Here is a 16998-nt window from a genome sequence, read left to right as displayed (position 1 = left end):
AAATTATGGATGTCTTTATCGAAGGAATCAGCCTAACGTTTCCCTGATGCACTTCAAAGGGAACCACAAAACCCTAAATCAGAAACACTGGTCAGAGATTTGATCTTCACGTCTACATTTATATCTAAATCTACATAGTACTCTACAGAGTACCATACAGTGCATGGCGGAAGGTACCTAGAACCACTGCTAGTCATCCCCTTTCCTGTTACAGTATGAACTATTTTAATGAATGAAACTCCAGAGTTTTAACCAATATGGCTGGCTAAAATATGCCGAACTTAAGCCTCTTTACAAGAAGGGGGATAAAGAGATACCATCAAACTATAAACCAATTTCACTTTTGCCGGCTTTCTCAAAAAATATTTGAAAAGGTTGTGTTCAAGCATCTCCTTACGCATCTGACTGCAAATAATATATTGTCCAAGTCACAGTTTGGATTTCTTAAGGGTTCTGATTAGAGAAAGCTATTTACACTTACAGTGAAAATGTACTCAATTCATTATCTAATAAATTAGAGGCTACTGGCATTTTCTGTGGCTTGTCAAAAGCCTTTGACTGTGTGAACCACAGCATTCTCTTAAGTAAATTAGAATATTATGATGTCACCGGGAATGCTGCAAAATGGTTTGAGTCTTGTCTAACTAACAGGAAACAAAGGATGTCGTAGTGAAATACTTGTGCAGTAAGCAGTCAGTCTTCATCAGATTGGGAATTAATTAAATGTGGTGTTCCTCAAGGTACCATCTTGGGTCAACTGCTTTTTCTTGTGTACATTAATGACCTCTCATCTGTTACATTGCCAGACGCTAAGTTTGTTTTGTTTGCAGATGATACAAACATTGCATTAAGTAGCAAGTCAAGTACAGATTTAGAAATAGGTGCTAATCAAATTTTCACTATCATTAATAAATGGTTTAAAACTAATTCACCGTCATCAAACCCCGAGAAGACCCACTATATGAAGTTCAGAACTTGTAAGAGATTTCCTTCCAGCAGGTGTATAACATATGAAGACATGCAGATCAAAGACAGTGTTAAATTTCTGGGATTACAACTTGATAATAAATTCAGTTGGGAAGGGCATACCACATAATTGCTTAAGCACCTAAACAAGTTTGTATTTGCAGTGAGAATGATGTCAGATGTAGGAGATATGCGTATAAAAAACTTGCACACTTTGCTTACTTTCATTCTATTATGTTATACCGGATCATATTTCTGGGGTAACTCATCAAACCAAGCGAAAGTTTTTAGCGTGCAAAAGCGTGTAATAAGAATCATTTGTGGTGTAAATTTAAGAACATTATGTAGAAACCTGTTCAACCACTGCTTCTCAGTATATTTATTCCTTAATGAAATTTGTTGCAAGTAATATATCTGCATTTCCAACCAATAGCTTAATACGAGGGGCGTTTGAAAGGTCCACGCAAAGTCCGAGAGATGGCACCACCGGCGCGTATTGAGGTCATGTTTAGTTTTTCGGTCATTTTTAGTTAGTAGCATCTATGAAAAGAACGCACACCAAGTTTCAGCCAAATGGTCTATTTCTTTGTGTTTGGCATTCGTGTGAATCAAGGAAGCTGAGTGATTGTCAAAAATTGGACAAAAAAGAATTTTGTGTGGTGATTAAACATTACTTTATGAAAGGCAAAAAGCCTCAGGAGACTAAAGAGAAGCTTGATAAACATTACGGTGACTCTGCACCTTCGATTAGAACAGTTTATAAGTGACTTCAAAATATTCGGAGTGGCCATATGGGCACAAGAAATGCTGAACTTTCTGGATGCCCTGTGGAGGTTACGACTCCAGAAATCATTGATAAAATCCATGATATGGTGATGCATGACAGAAGAGTTAAGGTGCATGAGATTGTTAGTGCTGTGGGCATCTCGAATGAATGGGTACATAATATTTTGCATAAACATTTGAACGTGAGAAAGCTATCCGCAAGATGGGTTCCGCAATTGCTCACACTTGACCAAAAACGGAATAATGTGAAGTGTTGCAAGAATGGTTTGCAGCTGTTCAGGAAGAATCCGCAGGACTTTAAGCGTCATTTTATCACTATGGATGAAACATGGATGCATATTATTAATCACTATTGGACTGTTTGAAAACCGAGCAGCAAGAAAAACGCTGGCAACTGGACCGCAAAAAGTCCTTTTCCATCACGACAATGCACCAGCACACACCTCGGCAGTTGTGGTCACAAATGAGGAGGTGATTCCTATTATTCGGAAGGGATCAACAAATTAGAACAGGGTTGGACAAACTGTATAAGTCTAAAAGGAGACTATGTCAAAAAATAAAAAAGGTTTACCCCAAACACGTAAGTAGTTTTTATTTTTGCACGGACTTTTCAAACGCCCCTCGTACACAGTATCAGTACTCGGTATAAGAACAATCTACATAAAGACCTAAAATCACTTACCTTTGTCCAAAAAGTGGTCCAATAATCAACCATTAACAACTCGGTTTCAGATAAAGCACGGTTTACACAGAGTTTGAAAGACTTTTTGATAGGCAATTCCTTCTACTCTATAGGTGAACATCTTAACAGGGACTGTTACACCAGCTTAAGTAAAAATGTCTGTAAAGATTTCAGCTTTGACAGCACTTGGTCGCAACAGTCACAATTAGGATTTTGTGTATGATAAATTTATTAAAACCGCATTACAATGTTTCATTCTGACAGTGTATTAATTCTGTAAATATTAGCAGTTCCAGATTACTGTAATGTATTCACCTATTTTGACAATCTCCTGACAAATGACCAGTGTAGTAAGTATTATATTCAAATGTTTTATGTTTTTCATGTTATACTTTCTGACATGTTCCACACCCACGAGAATCATCTCATTTTTTGGGTCTATGGAATGAAATCTTAATCTAATCTAATCTAATCTTATCTATGTCACATTGCTCAGTGTTGCTCAACTAATGAAGCCACTCCTTGACAAAAGCTCACTTACTGAAAATATAAAGAACTAATTGTACAATCACTTCAAATATGAGCACATCTATTTTATCAACCTTATACATGACTGTTGAGGAACTCCACAATAAACAGAAATAGTTCTGTACACCAGTTGTAATGTTCAAAATTAATTGTGTTGACCTATTTCAATTGTAACAAAGTTACACTGCACACACAAAGTTACACTTCAAGTGAGCGTACACACACACACACACACACACACACACACACACACACACACGGTGTTAAAAAAAAGTGTCGAATACTCTGAGAGATGGTAGTACTCATTGAAACAAGAAAAACAAGTCCAATAAACATGGATTCGGAAACACATACTTTCCAAGATAAACAAGTGTTTATAGAAAGGGCTGTGTGAAGCTTGGTTGCAGATATTAGCATAATCAATGCATTGGTGCTCCCTCAAACTTGTTGGCAGGGTATTATGATGTCTTACTCACAGTACTCTATCTACCATTAGGTGATCTGCTGTCAGTTATGTGGTTTGAATCTTGTTGTAAGCTATGTTAGTTTTCGTTATGTTAGTGTGACCTATTGTACAGTCTGTCACCCCTGGGTACGCATCATAGTGTTTTACCTTCTTCCAAATGCAAATTCACTTACGTGTGTACTGTTATTGCGCTGTTTGTACATATAAATTGTGTATCACATTTACATTTTCTGTCTTCCACCACTTGGTAGACATTCATGGCAACTACTCGATACGTGAAATGGCAGATATGATATTCTGTTATGGTTTAGCAAGTGGATGTAGCTTGCGAGCCTTTGCTCTCTATGCTGAAAAATGCCCCCCCCCCCCCCCTCCCCAATAAGCTGCTCAGCAGACTTTTCCAGTGTCTGAGGGATGTACGTACCCTTGCAACCTGGGAAGAATGACACTGGAAGGCCCTGCACAGTCTGCATGCCTGTCATGGAGGATTGTGTGCTACATTCAGTGGAAGAAACCCCTGGGAACAGTGTGTGATGATTAGCAGCAGCAGAAGGGGTGTCTCACTCTCTTATCTGGGAGGTACTTCATGAACAATTGCTGTACCCATATCATCTACAGCGCATTCAGGCCCTAAGGTCACAGGATCATCATGGCAGAGGCGGTTCTGTCAATGGCTGTCGCAGAAGTGTGCCGCAGATCCACTGTTCACATCCAGATTTTATTTATCAATGAGGCAGGGTTCACAAGACATGGTGTTGTGAATTTCCATAACCAGCACGTATGGACTTTCTCATTGATGTATAGGGTGCACAGTGAATAAAAATAGAATGAATTGATCAATTAATTAATTAAAACTGAGATTAATGTGTGAATGGATCTTCTGAATATATCTGTGTGCAACAGCAGCTGTGGTGAACAACTTATGAGGAAACGGACAGTCATATGTGTTGTTAACCTGTAACATTTAAGCAACCAGAGGCTGTAACCACATAAGATACACTGAGACAAATATTGTTTGAATCATGAGAAATAATACAGCACGCAGATTAGTGAGCTCTGACAATATACATTACTGACTTACCTATTCCAGTGGTAAATGTTACAACTGCAGAAAAAGGCCCGTATCCTTTATTATTACGCGCCTGTATCTTAAAATAATACGTTGTTTGTGGACTAAGATTCTTCACTGACGTCGTCATTTTATCACCAACAATTCCTTCTGCCACCCAATCACGATCATTCAATGTGTTATCAGAGGTATATAGAATAACATAGCCTAAAATAGAACAAAACATTAAATAAAAAATTTAGAAAATGAAAGAGAACACAATTAACTATAATTAGTTTTGGTGATAGCTCTTAAGAGCCCAAGGGAATAAAACAGGCTTCAGTATCTCTGAGAACACTATAAAATAAGTGCTCTTGCAATTGTCAGGATACTGAGAGGTTTCAACTTGACTGTTACTCTAAAATTTGTAAAATCCTTACTGTAACATGTTGTTCTCCCACAAGCTTGCAAGGCACATTCAAAACAGACCAGCATAACAGAGTTCGAATTACAGTTCAATTCTGATCCCATTTTTTACTAGAGGATACATTACATTAATGTATATAGCACATCTTGAACCATTTATGATTATTATTAGAAAAGAAACACATATTATCATTACAGTATTTTAAATTTACAACATTTCTTCCTTCTGGCATTTGGTACTCACATCTTAACCAGACAGAGCAATGCATAAACAACAAGAATGTAAGCCAGACTGATATCCTAATAGCAGCTAGGCGAGATTTAACAGAGCAAATTACTAAATAAAACTGGCTAACATTTGCTCACTTAACTCTGTGCTGCTATCAGTTTGCACCCGTGACCATGTGATCGCACCTCTGGTGGCACTGAACAAATACTAAGTGTAGTACTTCAGATCCGCTATAGATATCCTTCACCAGCAGTGTCAGTTTTGGCGAATTGGGGCGTGTGGAGCGGCAGCAGCAAGTGGAGCGGCAGAACTCTCTGCTAATGGAGGGAGGACCATCCCCTCGGAGTTGACCTGTCAGGAAGATCAACCCACGTGGGGGAGGCGGCAGTGTGCCCAAGGAAAGGGGTTGCTCAGGGGCCATTGAGGTAAGGGATGGGGAATTTGGTTCTGCCTCCATGCATTCCCAAACTGTGATCCTCTTACTTGGTCGTGTGCGAGTGTGGGTGGAGGTTGTACCTCAGCACAGGAGGTGGCAGGACAGAGCAAAAGAACCGGCTGGAGGCAACCCTCTTGTCCAGTATGTGGGTCACAGGTGGGGGAGATAAGAACAGGGTGCCTATTGCAACTATGCTCATGACAGGAGCTGGTTGCAGTAGTGGGTCAGATGAAAATAACCCATCACAATGTCAAACAGCTGACGACCCCTGTGGCCCAGAATGAGGCCTTCAGTCCACCCCAGACACTGTCCAAATGTGTGTGTCCAGATACAAGAGCACCGAGTGTAAGTGGGCCTGTATGCAGGATAAGAATGCTGCATGGGATACAGGAGGTCTAAAATGGCGAGTCCAGACTGACCCCACTAATTGAGGTGGACCAATACGCTATCAGAGAGCTGTGTAATGCATTCTCGGTCAATGATGTCTGCAAGGCATTCTGCATTTGAGTCTCCAAGGTGCAGATCATCCACTCAGCTTCCATGTTGGAGGCATGGTAAGAAGGGGCAGTGGTCGGGTGGTCGATACCGTTGTTGCGACAGAAAGCCTTTTGCTGAGCAGACGTAAATTGGAAGATTTAAGATGCCCCTCAATGGAAAAAATACTCTCAAGGGCACTGATGGTAACAGAGGTGATGGTTGACAGCGACAAATGGAAGGTTCAAGAGGGCGTCCACTACCAGCAACAACATAGTGTCCTGAAATAGCCCTACAAAATAGATATGGACATTCTCCTAAGGGTGTTCAAGATGGTGCCACAGCCAAAACTGTTGAGCAGAGGATGCCTGGTTGAGAGAGGCATGGCATGGCACGGCACGCATTGCACATGCACTCAATATCAGCATCGATGGTGGACTAGTAAATGTCCTGTCTGGCCTTCACGCACATTTACATCTACATCTACATCTTCGTTGGTACTCCGCAATCTGCCTTACATCACTTGGCGGAGGGTATCCCATACCACTACTAGTCATTTCCATTCCTGTTCCACTCACACATAGAATGAGGAAAAAAAGACTATCTATATGCCTCTGTAAGAGCCCTAATTTCTTATATCTCATCTTCATGGTCCTTATGTGTTAGAGGCAACAGAATCGCTCTGCAGTCAACTCAAAATGCCTGTTTTCTAAATTTTCTTAAAAGTGATCCTCAAAAAGAATGTCGCCTTCCCTCCAGGGATTCCAATTTAAGTTCCCAAAGCATCTCCGTAACACTTGTAACATTTGTTACCTACCAGTAACAAATGTAATGTCCCGCCTCTGGATTACTTTGATGTCGTCCTTTAATCTAACCTGGTACAGGTCCCAAACACACGAGCAGTACTCAAGAATGAGTCACACTAGCTTCCTTTATGCTATCTCCTATGCAAATGAACCACACTTTTCTAGAAATCTCCCAATAAACCCAAGCTACCATTCGCCCTTCCAACCACACTCCTCACATGCTCGTTCCTTTTCATATCACTTTACAACATTATGCCCAGATATTTAAGAACATGACTGTGTCAAGCAGAGCACTACTAATGCAGTACGCAAACATAATGGGCTTGTTTGTCCTACTCATCTGCATTAACTTACATTTTTCTACATATAGTGCTAGCTGCTATTCATCGCACCAACTAGAAACTTTGTCTAAGTCATCTTGTATCCTGCTCAGCAAACAGCTCTACATTGCTGCCCACCCTGCCAGCCAAATTATTTATGTATATAGAGAACAATAGTGGTCCTATCACACTTCCCTGAGGCACTGCTGATGATACCCTTGTCCCTGACGAGCACTTGCTGTCAAGACCAACATATTGGGTTCCATAATTTAAGAAGTCTTTGAGCCACTCGCATATCTATGAACCTATTCCATATACTCATACCTTCTTTAACAGCTTGCAATGGGGAACAATGTCAAATGCTTTCTGCAAATCTAGAAATGTGGAATCTGCCTACTGCCCTTCATCTATAGTTCACAATATATTGTGTGGGAAAAGGGCAAGCTGAGTTTCACACGAGCGATGCTTTCTAAAACCATGCTGATTCATGTACATGAGCTTCTTGGTCTCCAGAAAATTTATTATAATTGAACGGAAAATATGTTTAAGGATTCTGCAGTAAACCAATGTTATATAAGTCATGTGCACTATACAAATAACTGTACTGTAAAATGGTGCCTGTCTCTTTGCATAGGCTACCCTCCAAAACAAGATGATGAATTTTCATGGGGTTTTCACAGGTAATGTAAGCATAGCTTGTGGTGTTTAAATTTGCAATGGTATGTCAATGAACCAATAGAGGTCACTGTAAGATTTTTTTTTACCTCAGTGATAGAATCAAGTAACGCAATCTTATCTTTATGAATACCAATTAATATTGAATTTAGTTTCCTATGATACATCGATTTACTGATTTTGCTTCGTGCTTAACAAAACTGCTTTGCTTCTTTCATGAGGTTAATTTATATTGGAATTTATTGACACAGCGATCCTGTAAGGGTTCCATTTTTACTGACTGAGGTACAGAGCCATAAATAGCAATGGTATGCAAAGACTCTTCTCTAACTTCCATTGCAAAGCACAGGCATATAGCTAGTTTCCCAACATGATGGATGGAGGAGATGAAGGATTTGCGACCCAAAGGGAGGGCAGAATGACAACCTGGCAGTCAGAGTCCTTCGTGTCCAATTTCAAGACACCCTGTGTGGTGCTGAGTTGGTAGTGCAGTGCAAAATAATTGCAAAAAACTGGGTTGGTCTGGTGAAATGCTCTGTCCACCTCTTTTGGACTGCCAACAAAATCTTGTGCAGGACTGGGTTGTGGCAGGATGCCAAGGTGACCTTGCAAGTTGTGAGTGGGAATTCATCCAAGGCTGTTTGGAGCTGTTGATCTGGGTTGGGGGTGGCGAGATGACAGTTTTCTGACGGTTAAATTCCACATTGGTCCCAAGAGGAAGGCAGGACACTGGCGTATTGGGCGGTGGGGTGAAAATGGATTTCATAATGGTATTCGCTTGAAAACAGTATCCAGCACTGCAGTTGCTACACATTCATATTCAAACTTAGACTGATGCCCAAACAATGGTTTGTGGTCAGTCAACAGGTGAAATTGCTGGCATACACACATACATGCAACTTCTTGACTCCATAAATTATCGCTAAATCTCCTTCTCAATACGGGAATAGCTGAGCTGCTCAGCACTGAAAGTTTTGTAGGCAAAGCACTTAAGGTGCTCCAAACCACCTGACAAAACTGCCACAATCAGTAAACTGGGACATGCCTGTCGCCAGAGTCAACAGCAGACCAAGCATATAAGGCATCAGTCATGGAGCTACTTTGAGATTGTCCATAAGGTGCCGAAAAGCCTGCTGAAAGGCAGCCCATCATAATAATTTGATTACCTTCTTTTGCAGCTGATTGAGAGGGTGTGTGATCTGCGATACTTAGAGAATAAATTTGGCATAATATGTTATTTTCGCTAGAAATGACTGCATCTGTTAAAGGTTGGTTGGTGTTGCCATCTTTATCATTATGTCGACATGGTCACATGTGGGCATAATATTTTCATAACTACGAATGTGCCCCAGCTAGCTGATGACGAGGGCAAAGAAACTGTACTTTTCCAACTGGCAATGTAAACAATTTTTCTGGAGCAGCTTAATAAGGGATTCAAGATTCTTGCGGTGTTTTGCATGCAACCCCCGCCCCCTGTTATGATAATATCGTCCAAATAGTTGACATAGTGCAGAATATCTTGAATCAACTGTTCCAAATACTTTTGGGAAATGGTGAATGCACTTGCAACCACAAACAGCAATCAATTATACATGTACAAGCCAAACAGCATATTTAAAACTAGGAACTGCCAAGACAACTCATCCAGCTGCAGTTGGAAGTATACATACTTTAAATCAATTTTCAAAAAATCGTGTCCTCCAGCTAATTTAGACAACTCCTCTGGTCAATAGAGTGGGTACAGATCAATGTTAATCTGTGAATTAACCATAGACTTCAAGTTTACCACAAACACGTAACGACATGCTCGTAATATTAGGTTGTCTTCAATGATGGAAAGAATGCCATGTCCATTATATTACAGGCTTCCATGCCCATAATATTACAGTCAGGATTCCTCATTCAACTGTTAGCTCTCATGAGTAATATTAGTTGTCTTACAAATACAAGAAGGCACATAAATACTCCTACTATACATTTCTGCCACTGTGGTTCATGACAATGCAGTCTGGAAATTGAAACAATCAAACTAGTCAGATGAATGGTAGATGTCACTATTAGCACATTGTGCACTCAAGGCAACAGTCCACTCAGTGATGCAAATATTCTTTGCATTCTTGAAGAATCAGAAAGGTTGTAGCAATTGTTTTGATGCTGATGACATGGATGAAGAGGCTACTTATTATTAATCTAATTCAGGAATCGAAACAGTCAGCCTGGATGACATTTGAAAATTTATTGCAGGCATTTTGCATATAAGCATTAGTGAGTGACCATCTATTGCAGATCACTGGAGCACAAATGAAATATGTCATTTCAGTGTGGTATGTATGCAAAGTGAGGTTTTGTGTTTTTGGCTCTATCACACAAAAAAGAACTATCTGAAATATTCAATCACTCTTATTTCAAAGTAAGAAAAATAGTTTCATGTTGTTTCTTGAGTGTGTACCAGGGAGTCAAATTATAATTCAAATTCCAGCACTGGATGAAGGAGATGGCGATAAAAAGCTAGATTTACAAAATTGACTGGCACTTGGGTTGGGGTTGGGTTGTTTGGGGAAGGAAACCAGACAGCAAGGTCATCGGTCTCATCGGATTAGGGAAGGAGGGGGAAGGAAGTCGGCTGTGCCCTTTCAAAGGAACCATCCCGGCATTTGCCTGGAGCGATTTAGGGAAATCACGGAAAACCTAAATCAGGATGGCCGGATGCGGGATTGAACTGTCGTCCTCCCAAATGCGAGTCCAGTGTCTAACCAGACTGGCACTCAAAGTGTTAATGACCACCACAGGTGTTTTCCACCGACTGGTGGAAGCTGGGAGAAAACGGTTTGGTTCTGAAGCTTTGCGAGTTTTGCCTGAACAGCCTCTTCGGTACTGCAGAAGGCTTCAAAGAAATGTGAGCCATAAAGCTATCTGCCCATCACATCCTCGGTTTGAAAGTCTCATAATACAATGTGCACAGGGCATCAAGATTACAGAAAGGCACTGTGGCTGACATTAAATTAACTTGGTCCCATACTGTAAATACAAAACAGGTATAGGTGTCTATGCCAAAAAAATTTGTAGCAGTATGGGAGTAAGTCAGCACGCATTCAATGTTTTTGTACTTAGCTGCCAGCAACAGCTCTTCGAGGAAAGGAATGGACCCTTGGTTGTAAGATAGGACACCATTCTGGGCCTGTCACAAAGGAGGCAAACTGAGCCAGCAATGTGTGTCCACATTGATTAAACTAAACAGCTGTGCCTGTGTCTAGTTGGAACTCCACAGACTGACCAAGCAGTGTAAAAGCCAAAGTGAGCTTGCATGGCAGCAAGGAGATCACCAGTTCTGCAGCCATGACTGTATGTACCACAGCTTTGTCTTCATATTGCCACTGAGTACATGGCTGGTTGGCAATCTGTTGACAGACGATGGCCACATGACTGTGATTACCAACAGTTTGCTGCATGATGCGGGCATCAGCTTCTGTTATGCTCACTGCTGCATTCTGGACAGCACTGAAGGTTCTTCGACATGCATGATACAAATTGCAACACCAAGGAGGGACGGTGTTACTGAGCCACAAACATTACAAAAACAGGTCATTCGATGCTGAGCAAGGAACAGAATCATTGACATATTTAAGTCTCTCATGAAATGTCAGTGATCTGGACTCCCCAGTGCTTGCGACAGTTACTAACAACTTGGGAAACCTGAGTGTAGGTTGTAAAAACCTGCTAGCTTTCGAGGCAGCTCCAAAAGCTTAGCAATTTGAAGTACTTCACCAAGACTATGATCAGGTTTAGCTAAAGCCTTTGTGGTGATCTCCCTGTGAGGGGTAAAGCATACAATCACATTTCAAATAAATGATTCTGCATAGGAGACTTTACCGTTGACATGTGAAATTGCACGTGTGTGAGACCCTGTACGTCAGCAGCACATGCTGTATATGAGTGTCCACATTGTTTATAAAGGTACCTTCACACTGAAAACCAACTCAGTTGACAACTGTTTTCAACTGGAAGTTTGACTTAGTTTTCGCCTGTTGTCAACAGTTGTTTAAAGTCACGAGTCTGGACAACTAGTTGAAGGAACTTTTGTCTGAGTTTGCAGTTTATGCTCAGTGAGCAAACACGTGGTAGGGTTGTGTGACTTGTGCATGCACATTTGTCATATCGTCTGCTGTGTTTCTTTGTTTGTCTGATGTGTTTCTTTCGACAATGGCAACTCAAGAACTGTCAACAGATCTAACAATTCAGTTTTTATTAGAAATTGAAATGAGAAAACCTCTACAGGATCCTTCTGATTCTGCATATAAAGACAGATATAAAAGGAAAGATTTGTTGAAAGGAGTTTCGGATAAAATTGGTGTACCACTTGTGAAGTGTGAAAGGTAATGGACAAATATGAAAACACAGTACAATCGTGCCCATTGTAAAATGGTCAAAACTAAAAGTGGGTCTGGGACAACTGAGATCTATGTTCCGAAATCAATATTTTACAAGCATATGAAGTTTTTGGAATGCGTGAACAAGCCAGGAAGACAAATATTTACAATCGTAAGAAAAATGTCATTCATAGCGTAACAGAAGATGTAAGACTTTTGGTTGGAAATTTTGTAATTACATCTGTATTTTTGCTGGAAATTAATTTATTTCTCTTGTCATATCATTTTGTTAACATCTGATACAAAGTAGTTTGCAAATTAATAGCTTATATTGTTAATAACTAAAGCTATACAGGTTTTGTTCAGAAATATTTAATTACATTTGCCTTTTCACTCGATATTTATGTATGCGTATTTCTCTTGCCATTTCACTTTACCAACATCCAACACAAAGTAGATAACAAATTCGTTCTTTACATTCTTTGTGGTTCTTCCTGTGTTGCCTCCCTTTCTCTGAAGAAATTTATTTTGCGGAGACATCCTTCAACTGATATCTGAAACCCTGACTGTTTCTGGACCTTCCACATCAAAACTGCAAAGTGGTGAGTAAACTGTGGCACTTCCTTTATTTCTTCTAAGAAAACTGTGCAAAGACACAGTTGCAGAAGTCACTAATGTTGCTTTTTCAGGACTTAAGTGCGTAATTGTTCTAAAACACTGAAAAACTGCTTACAATGTTCCAAAAAATATTCTCCACAATTCTTCTAGCGCGAGATATTTGGTAATTAAACATTCTTTATGGCTGCCTCTCTCTTGCCACCCTGCGTATGGTTTCATCATGTACTCTGAAAGAGCAAAAGCATCATCTCCCGCTATAACAAATGGCAGATCTTCACAGTCAGAATCCATTTCCATTGCTTTTTTGTAGCAAAAAATAAAGATGCCGAACATTTGTTTACAAGAGCTTGAAACTGTTGTCAACATTTTTCAACAGTTGTATGTCTGCCAAACTCACAGCAGTTGCATGTTTTTGTTTGTTGGAGTTGGTTTTCAGTGTGAAGGTACCTTAATACTGATTAATCTGCAATCTAAACACAAAAAGCTGTGTCTGCTGACTGTGGTATTCGGTTAACAGAAAACACAGATGGCTGAAAGACAATTCACTACTATCTGATAGTGGTTTCAATTTTTGCACCATTTCATATAAACAACTACTCGAAGACAAAAACAAAGCACTTTGCTGCCTACCATAAATGTTGTAAGCAAAACGGTAGAGTTCAAAACAATGGAGGTAGGCTTCCCAGTTCTTCAACGACTCGTCAAATGCAGCATATAGTGGTGGGGTGTAGCTACAGCCATCGACTGATGTGGTCACTGCTACCGAGACACAGGCTGGAGAAGAGTGGCCTGCTGTACTTTGTGTCATTGCTTATAAGCCTCAAAATACTGGTGTTGTAGCGGCTGCTGCAGTGACAGCTGTTGCTGCTAATGTTACATAATGTTGGTGTCTCTAACACAGGAACCACAGGCAAACATGTCAGCATAAACACAATAGGGTTAAAACTCATCACCACTAAAGTAACTGCCCTCGGCACGAATGCGTAATGTGGGAACAAAGCCAACATTGTCCTGAGCAGAGCACTGTATAGACACCAGAACATAAGCCGGAAAGTCTACGTCCAAAGCAGGGTAGATATCCAAATAGCAGCTAGGCGAGACTTAACAGAGGTCATGTGGCGTACTAAAGGGGACTGGCCCACAGGCGCATGCTTAGATCTGTGCTGCTATTGGGTCCTCTCAAGTGACCCTGTGATTGCACCTCGGGTAGCAACTGACAGGTGCTAACTGTAGTGCCTCAGATCGACTATCAGTATCCTCTGTTAGTGAGTATATTAACCCTCTCCCCAAGTATAATGGAAAACCTAGCCTGAAGCAACAATTGTAAAATGCAATAGGGGCTACGTCTCACCCAAAACAAATTATGACACAGTGTCTTTAGATTTATATGCACAATCAAGGAGAGAGCGAGGTGAAAAAGCTTGCCGTATCTTGTGTGTTCAGAATTCCAGTTTAGTTATTCAGTTTTTCTATTAAAAGAATGCTCTTTCACCTGACTTGTTCATGAACACATAACATTTCTAATATATGCATGTCTTCTACAGTGATACCTCTTTTCCCAGCTTTATAGGTTTTCTAACACATCATCAATGATATACTGACAATAATCAATATTCTAATTAATGCCTTCCTACAGTTTCCATCGTTAGTTTACGATCATTTCTGTTTTCGATTTTTATTCTCTTCCAAGCAAATGAGATGGTTCTTAACAGTCTATCATCAGTGTGGTCTACTTTGACAGACAACATGACATCATCTCAATACATAATTCATAGGTTGGCACCAGGCATTACACCACCAAAGGCAGCCATATAGCAATCATGTTCTTCAACGATGACTGTCCTACAGACACACTCCTCTCAACCAGTGCACACATCACTACTATCAAAGTGCATAAGAGGCCACCACAGCCTATCATCGGCCCCTTCTGTATCATGAACAATGCCTGCGAGTACTCAACCTCTCCCCATCACTGACTACAGTATAAAGGACTCAGCTATGAACATTGGCACTCTCTAGAATACACTGTTTCAATCTCACTGCATTTGTGTTCAATTCACTGAGTTAAATAAACATTTTTTACATAATTGTTGTTGTGTTGTTCACTGTCCGTTTTAGAACCCACACATTGCAACATAATATAGCAATCAGTATTTGGAATTTGGTCCACTGAAGGTAAGTATTGGGCAGCCAAAATATGTTCTTGAGTTAATTCTGCAAGACACTAAAAGAGGAGAGTAAAATAATAGTTTCCTTGTGAAAACATGTCCTGAAACAGTAGAACAAGCAGTTTAATCATGACAAGTTATAGCTATACATTGGTCATCTTCAGAATCTATAACAGAAACAGGAAGAATATCTTAAATTAAAATCTTAGAATTTTTCAAATATTGTCATTTATATTTATGAGTGACAAAAAGTGAAATTAAAAATACCCAAAAATCATAGGTAGCACAAGGTGACCGCAGTGATCATGATGTGTCATGGTGCCGCCAATCTGGCAGACTACAATAATGAGCAGCATAGGGGGTAAATGTCAAATATGATGCTTCTGTGTGTCACTGGATACAACTCATGATCTTTAATCCTTTATAGTGAGAGCAATTCAAACAGCAACCCCTATATCAATGAAGTCTCACAGCTCAATAAACTGTTGCTCCTTTAGACAGCACTGCATGCCATATTTCAGTGGAATAATGCCAGGTCATGTGATGTGCCAACCTTGCAGGTCATCCTCAAAGGAAAAACAGTACCACTGATTTCCTGGCCCCACTTGTCATCTACTAAGTACATCCGGGATTCTGTTGCTTTGCAACTTGTTTTTCATGCTTCTCCAACAACCACCATTGATGTTTTGTTGACATGTAAACAAATTTTATGGTGGGATATCTCAGGATATTTCCACACTTTGTTTGATTGCATGGTCAAAGTTTAAAGGTCCCAGTTAAAGCATGCAGAAGGGCTTCATGCCCCACTGAATTCCCAAAGTTAGATATCAGGTACAATTCTATATTCCTTATCACTGGTGTATTGTCACATCTCTAATTTGCAGTATCAAGTTCATTTCAGTCACAAATATGCTTCTTGGTTTCCAAATTTTCACAAACATGACTGTAAAGTAAATCTACTCACCAAGTGGTGGTGCGAGAACACACACACACACACACACACAAACACACACACACACACACACACACAAAGGTTTAAGCTGTCGCAGCCAATGGCTCCTTCTTCTGGCAGAAGACCTGAAGGGGAAGGAAGAGGGGTGAAGAAAAAGGACCAGAGAGGTTTAGGGAAAGGTGGAAAGGTCTACAGTTCAGAAAAGTCCCCCAAAACTCTGGGTCACGGGAGGATTACCAGACGGATTATTGTTGGGGGACTTCACTAGACGAGATTTGAAAACCTGAGAGCTTAAAAGTGGAAGACAAGGTAATATGCAACACAGAGATTACTACTAAAGCATTGTGCACCAGTCGATAAGAGTGAAAAGCTAAGTGCACTGTATGTAGTAGAGGTGGGAGAGGGACGGTGAAAAATAGTCAGAAAATGAAAGATGTGAAAACTAAAATGGAGGGATGAAAGGGATAGTTACTGTGAAGAAATTTTGAGATGGAAAGAATTAACATAAATTAAGGCCGGGTGGATGGCGAGAATCAAGGATATGTTGTAGCAGTAGTTCCCACCTGCGGAGTTCTGAGAAACTGGTGTCTGGGGGAAGAATCCAGAAGGCACGTGTGGTGAAACAGACACCGAGGTTGTGACTGTCATGTTGTAAATCTTGTTTGTCATATTGTAGAAAATGTTCTGCAACACGATATTGTGTGTTGCTGGTGTACACCCTCTGCATATGCCCATTCATCCTGATTGATTGCTGGGTGGTGGCCATGGCGATGTAAAAGGTTGAACAGTGTTTACATAACAGCTGGTATATGACATGTCGTTTCACAGATGGCTCTCCCTTTGATACTATATGTTTTGCCAGTTACAGGGCTGGAATGGGTGGTGGTAGGAGGTGCATAGGGCAAGTCTTGCAGCAGGGACAGTCACAGAGGTGGGAGTTATAGGGTGGGGAGATGGGTAGAAAAGGAAGCACAGTGTCTGATAAGGATATTGCAGAGATTGGAAGGGCAACAAAAAGGTTTTCTGTGTGTGGTGCACAAAATCTCAGACA

At 40.5% G+C, this 16998-nt stretch overlaps 1 protein-coding gene across 1 annotated transcript in view; it reads right to left on the bottom strand.

The window, feature by feature from the left end:
• The window catches only part of LOC126470211 (neogenin), a 242885-nt gene that overhangs the window by 90687 nt on the left and 135200 nt on the right, over nucleotides 1–16998 (bottom strand). Inside the window, exon 17 of the mRNA XM_050097890.1 lies at nucleotides 4510–4704. Coding sequence (XP_049953847.1) covers nucleotides 4510–4704 — 195 coding nt within the window. The remainder of the gene's footprint in view (nucleotides 1–4509; nucleotides 4705–16998) is intronic.

The sequence above is a fragment of the Schistocerca serialis genome, chromosome 3 (assembly GCF_023864345.2).
Source record: "Schistocerca serialis cubense isolate TAMUIC-IGC-003099 chromosome 3, iqSchSeri2.2, whole genome shotgun sequence".
NCBI lineage: Eukaryota > Metazoa > Arthropoda > Insecta > Orthoptera > Acrididae > Schistocerca > Schistocerca serialis.
The sequence above is the reverse complement of the archived record's forward strand: the minus strand, read 5'-3'. Positions and strand labels throughout refer to the sequence as shown.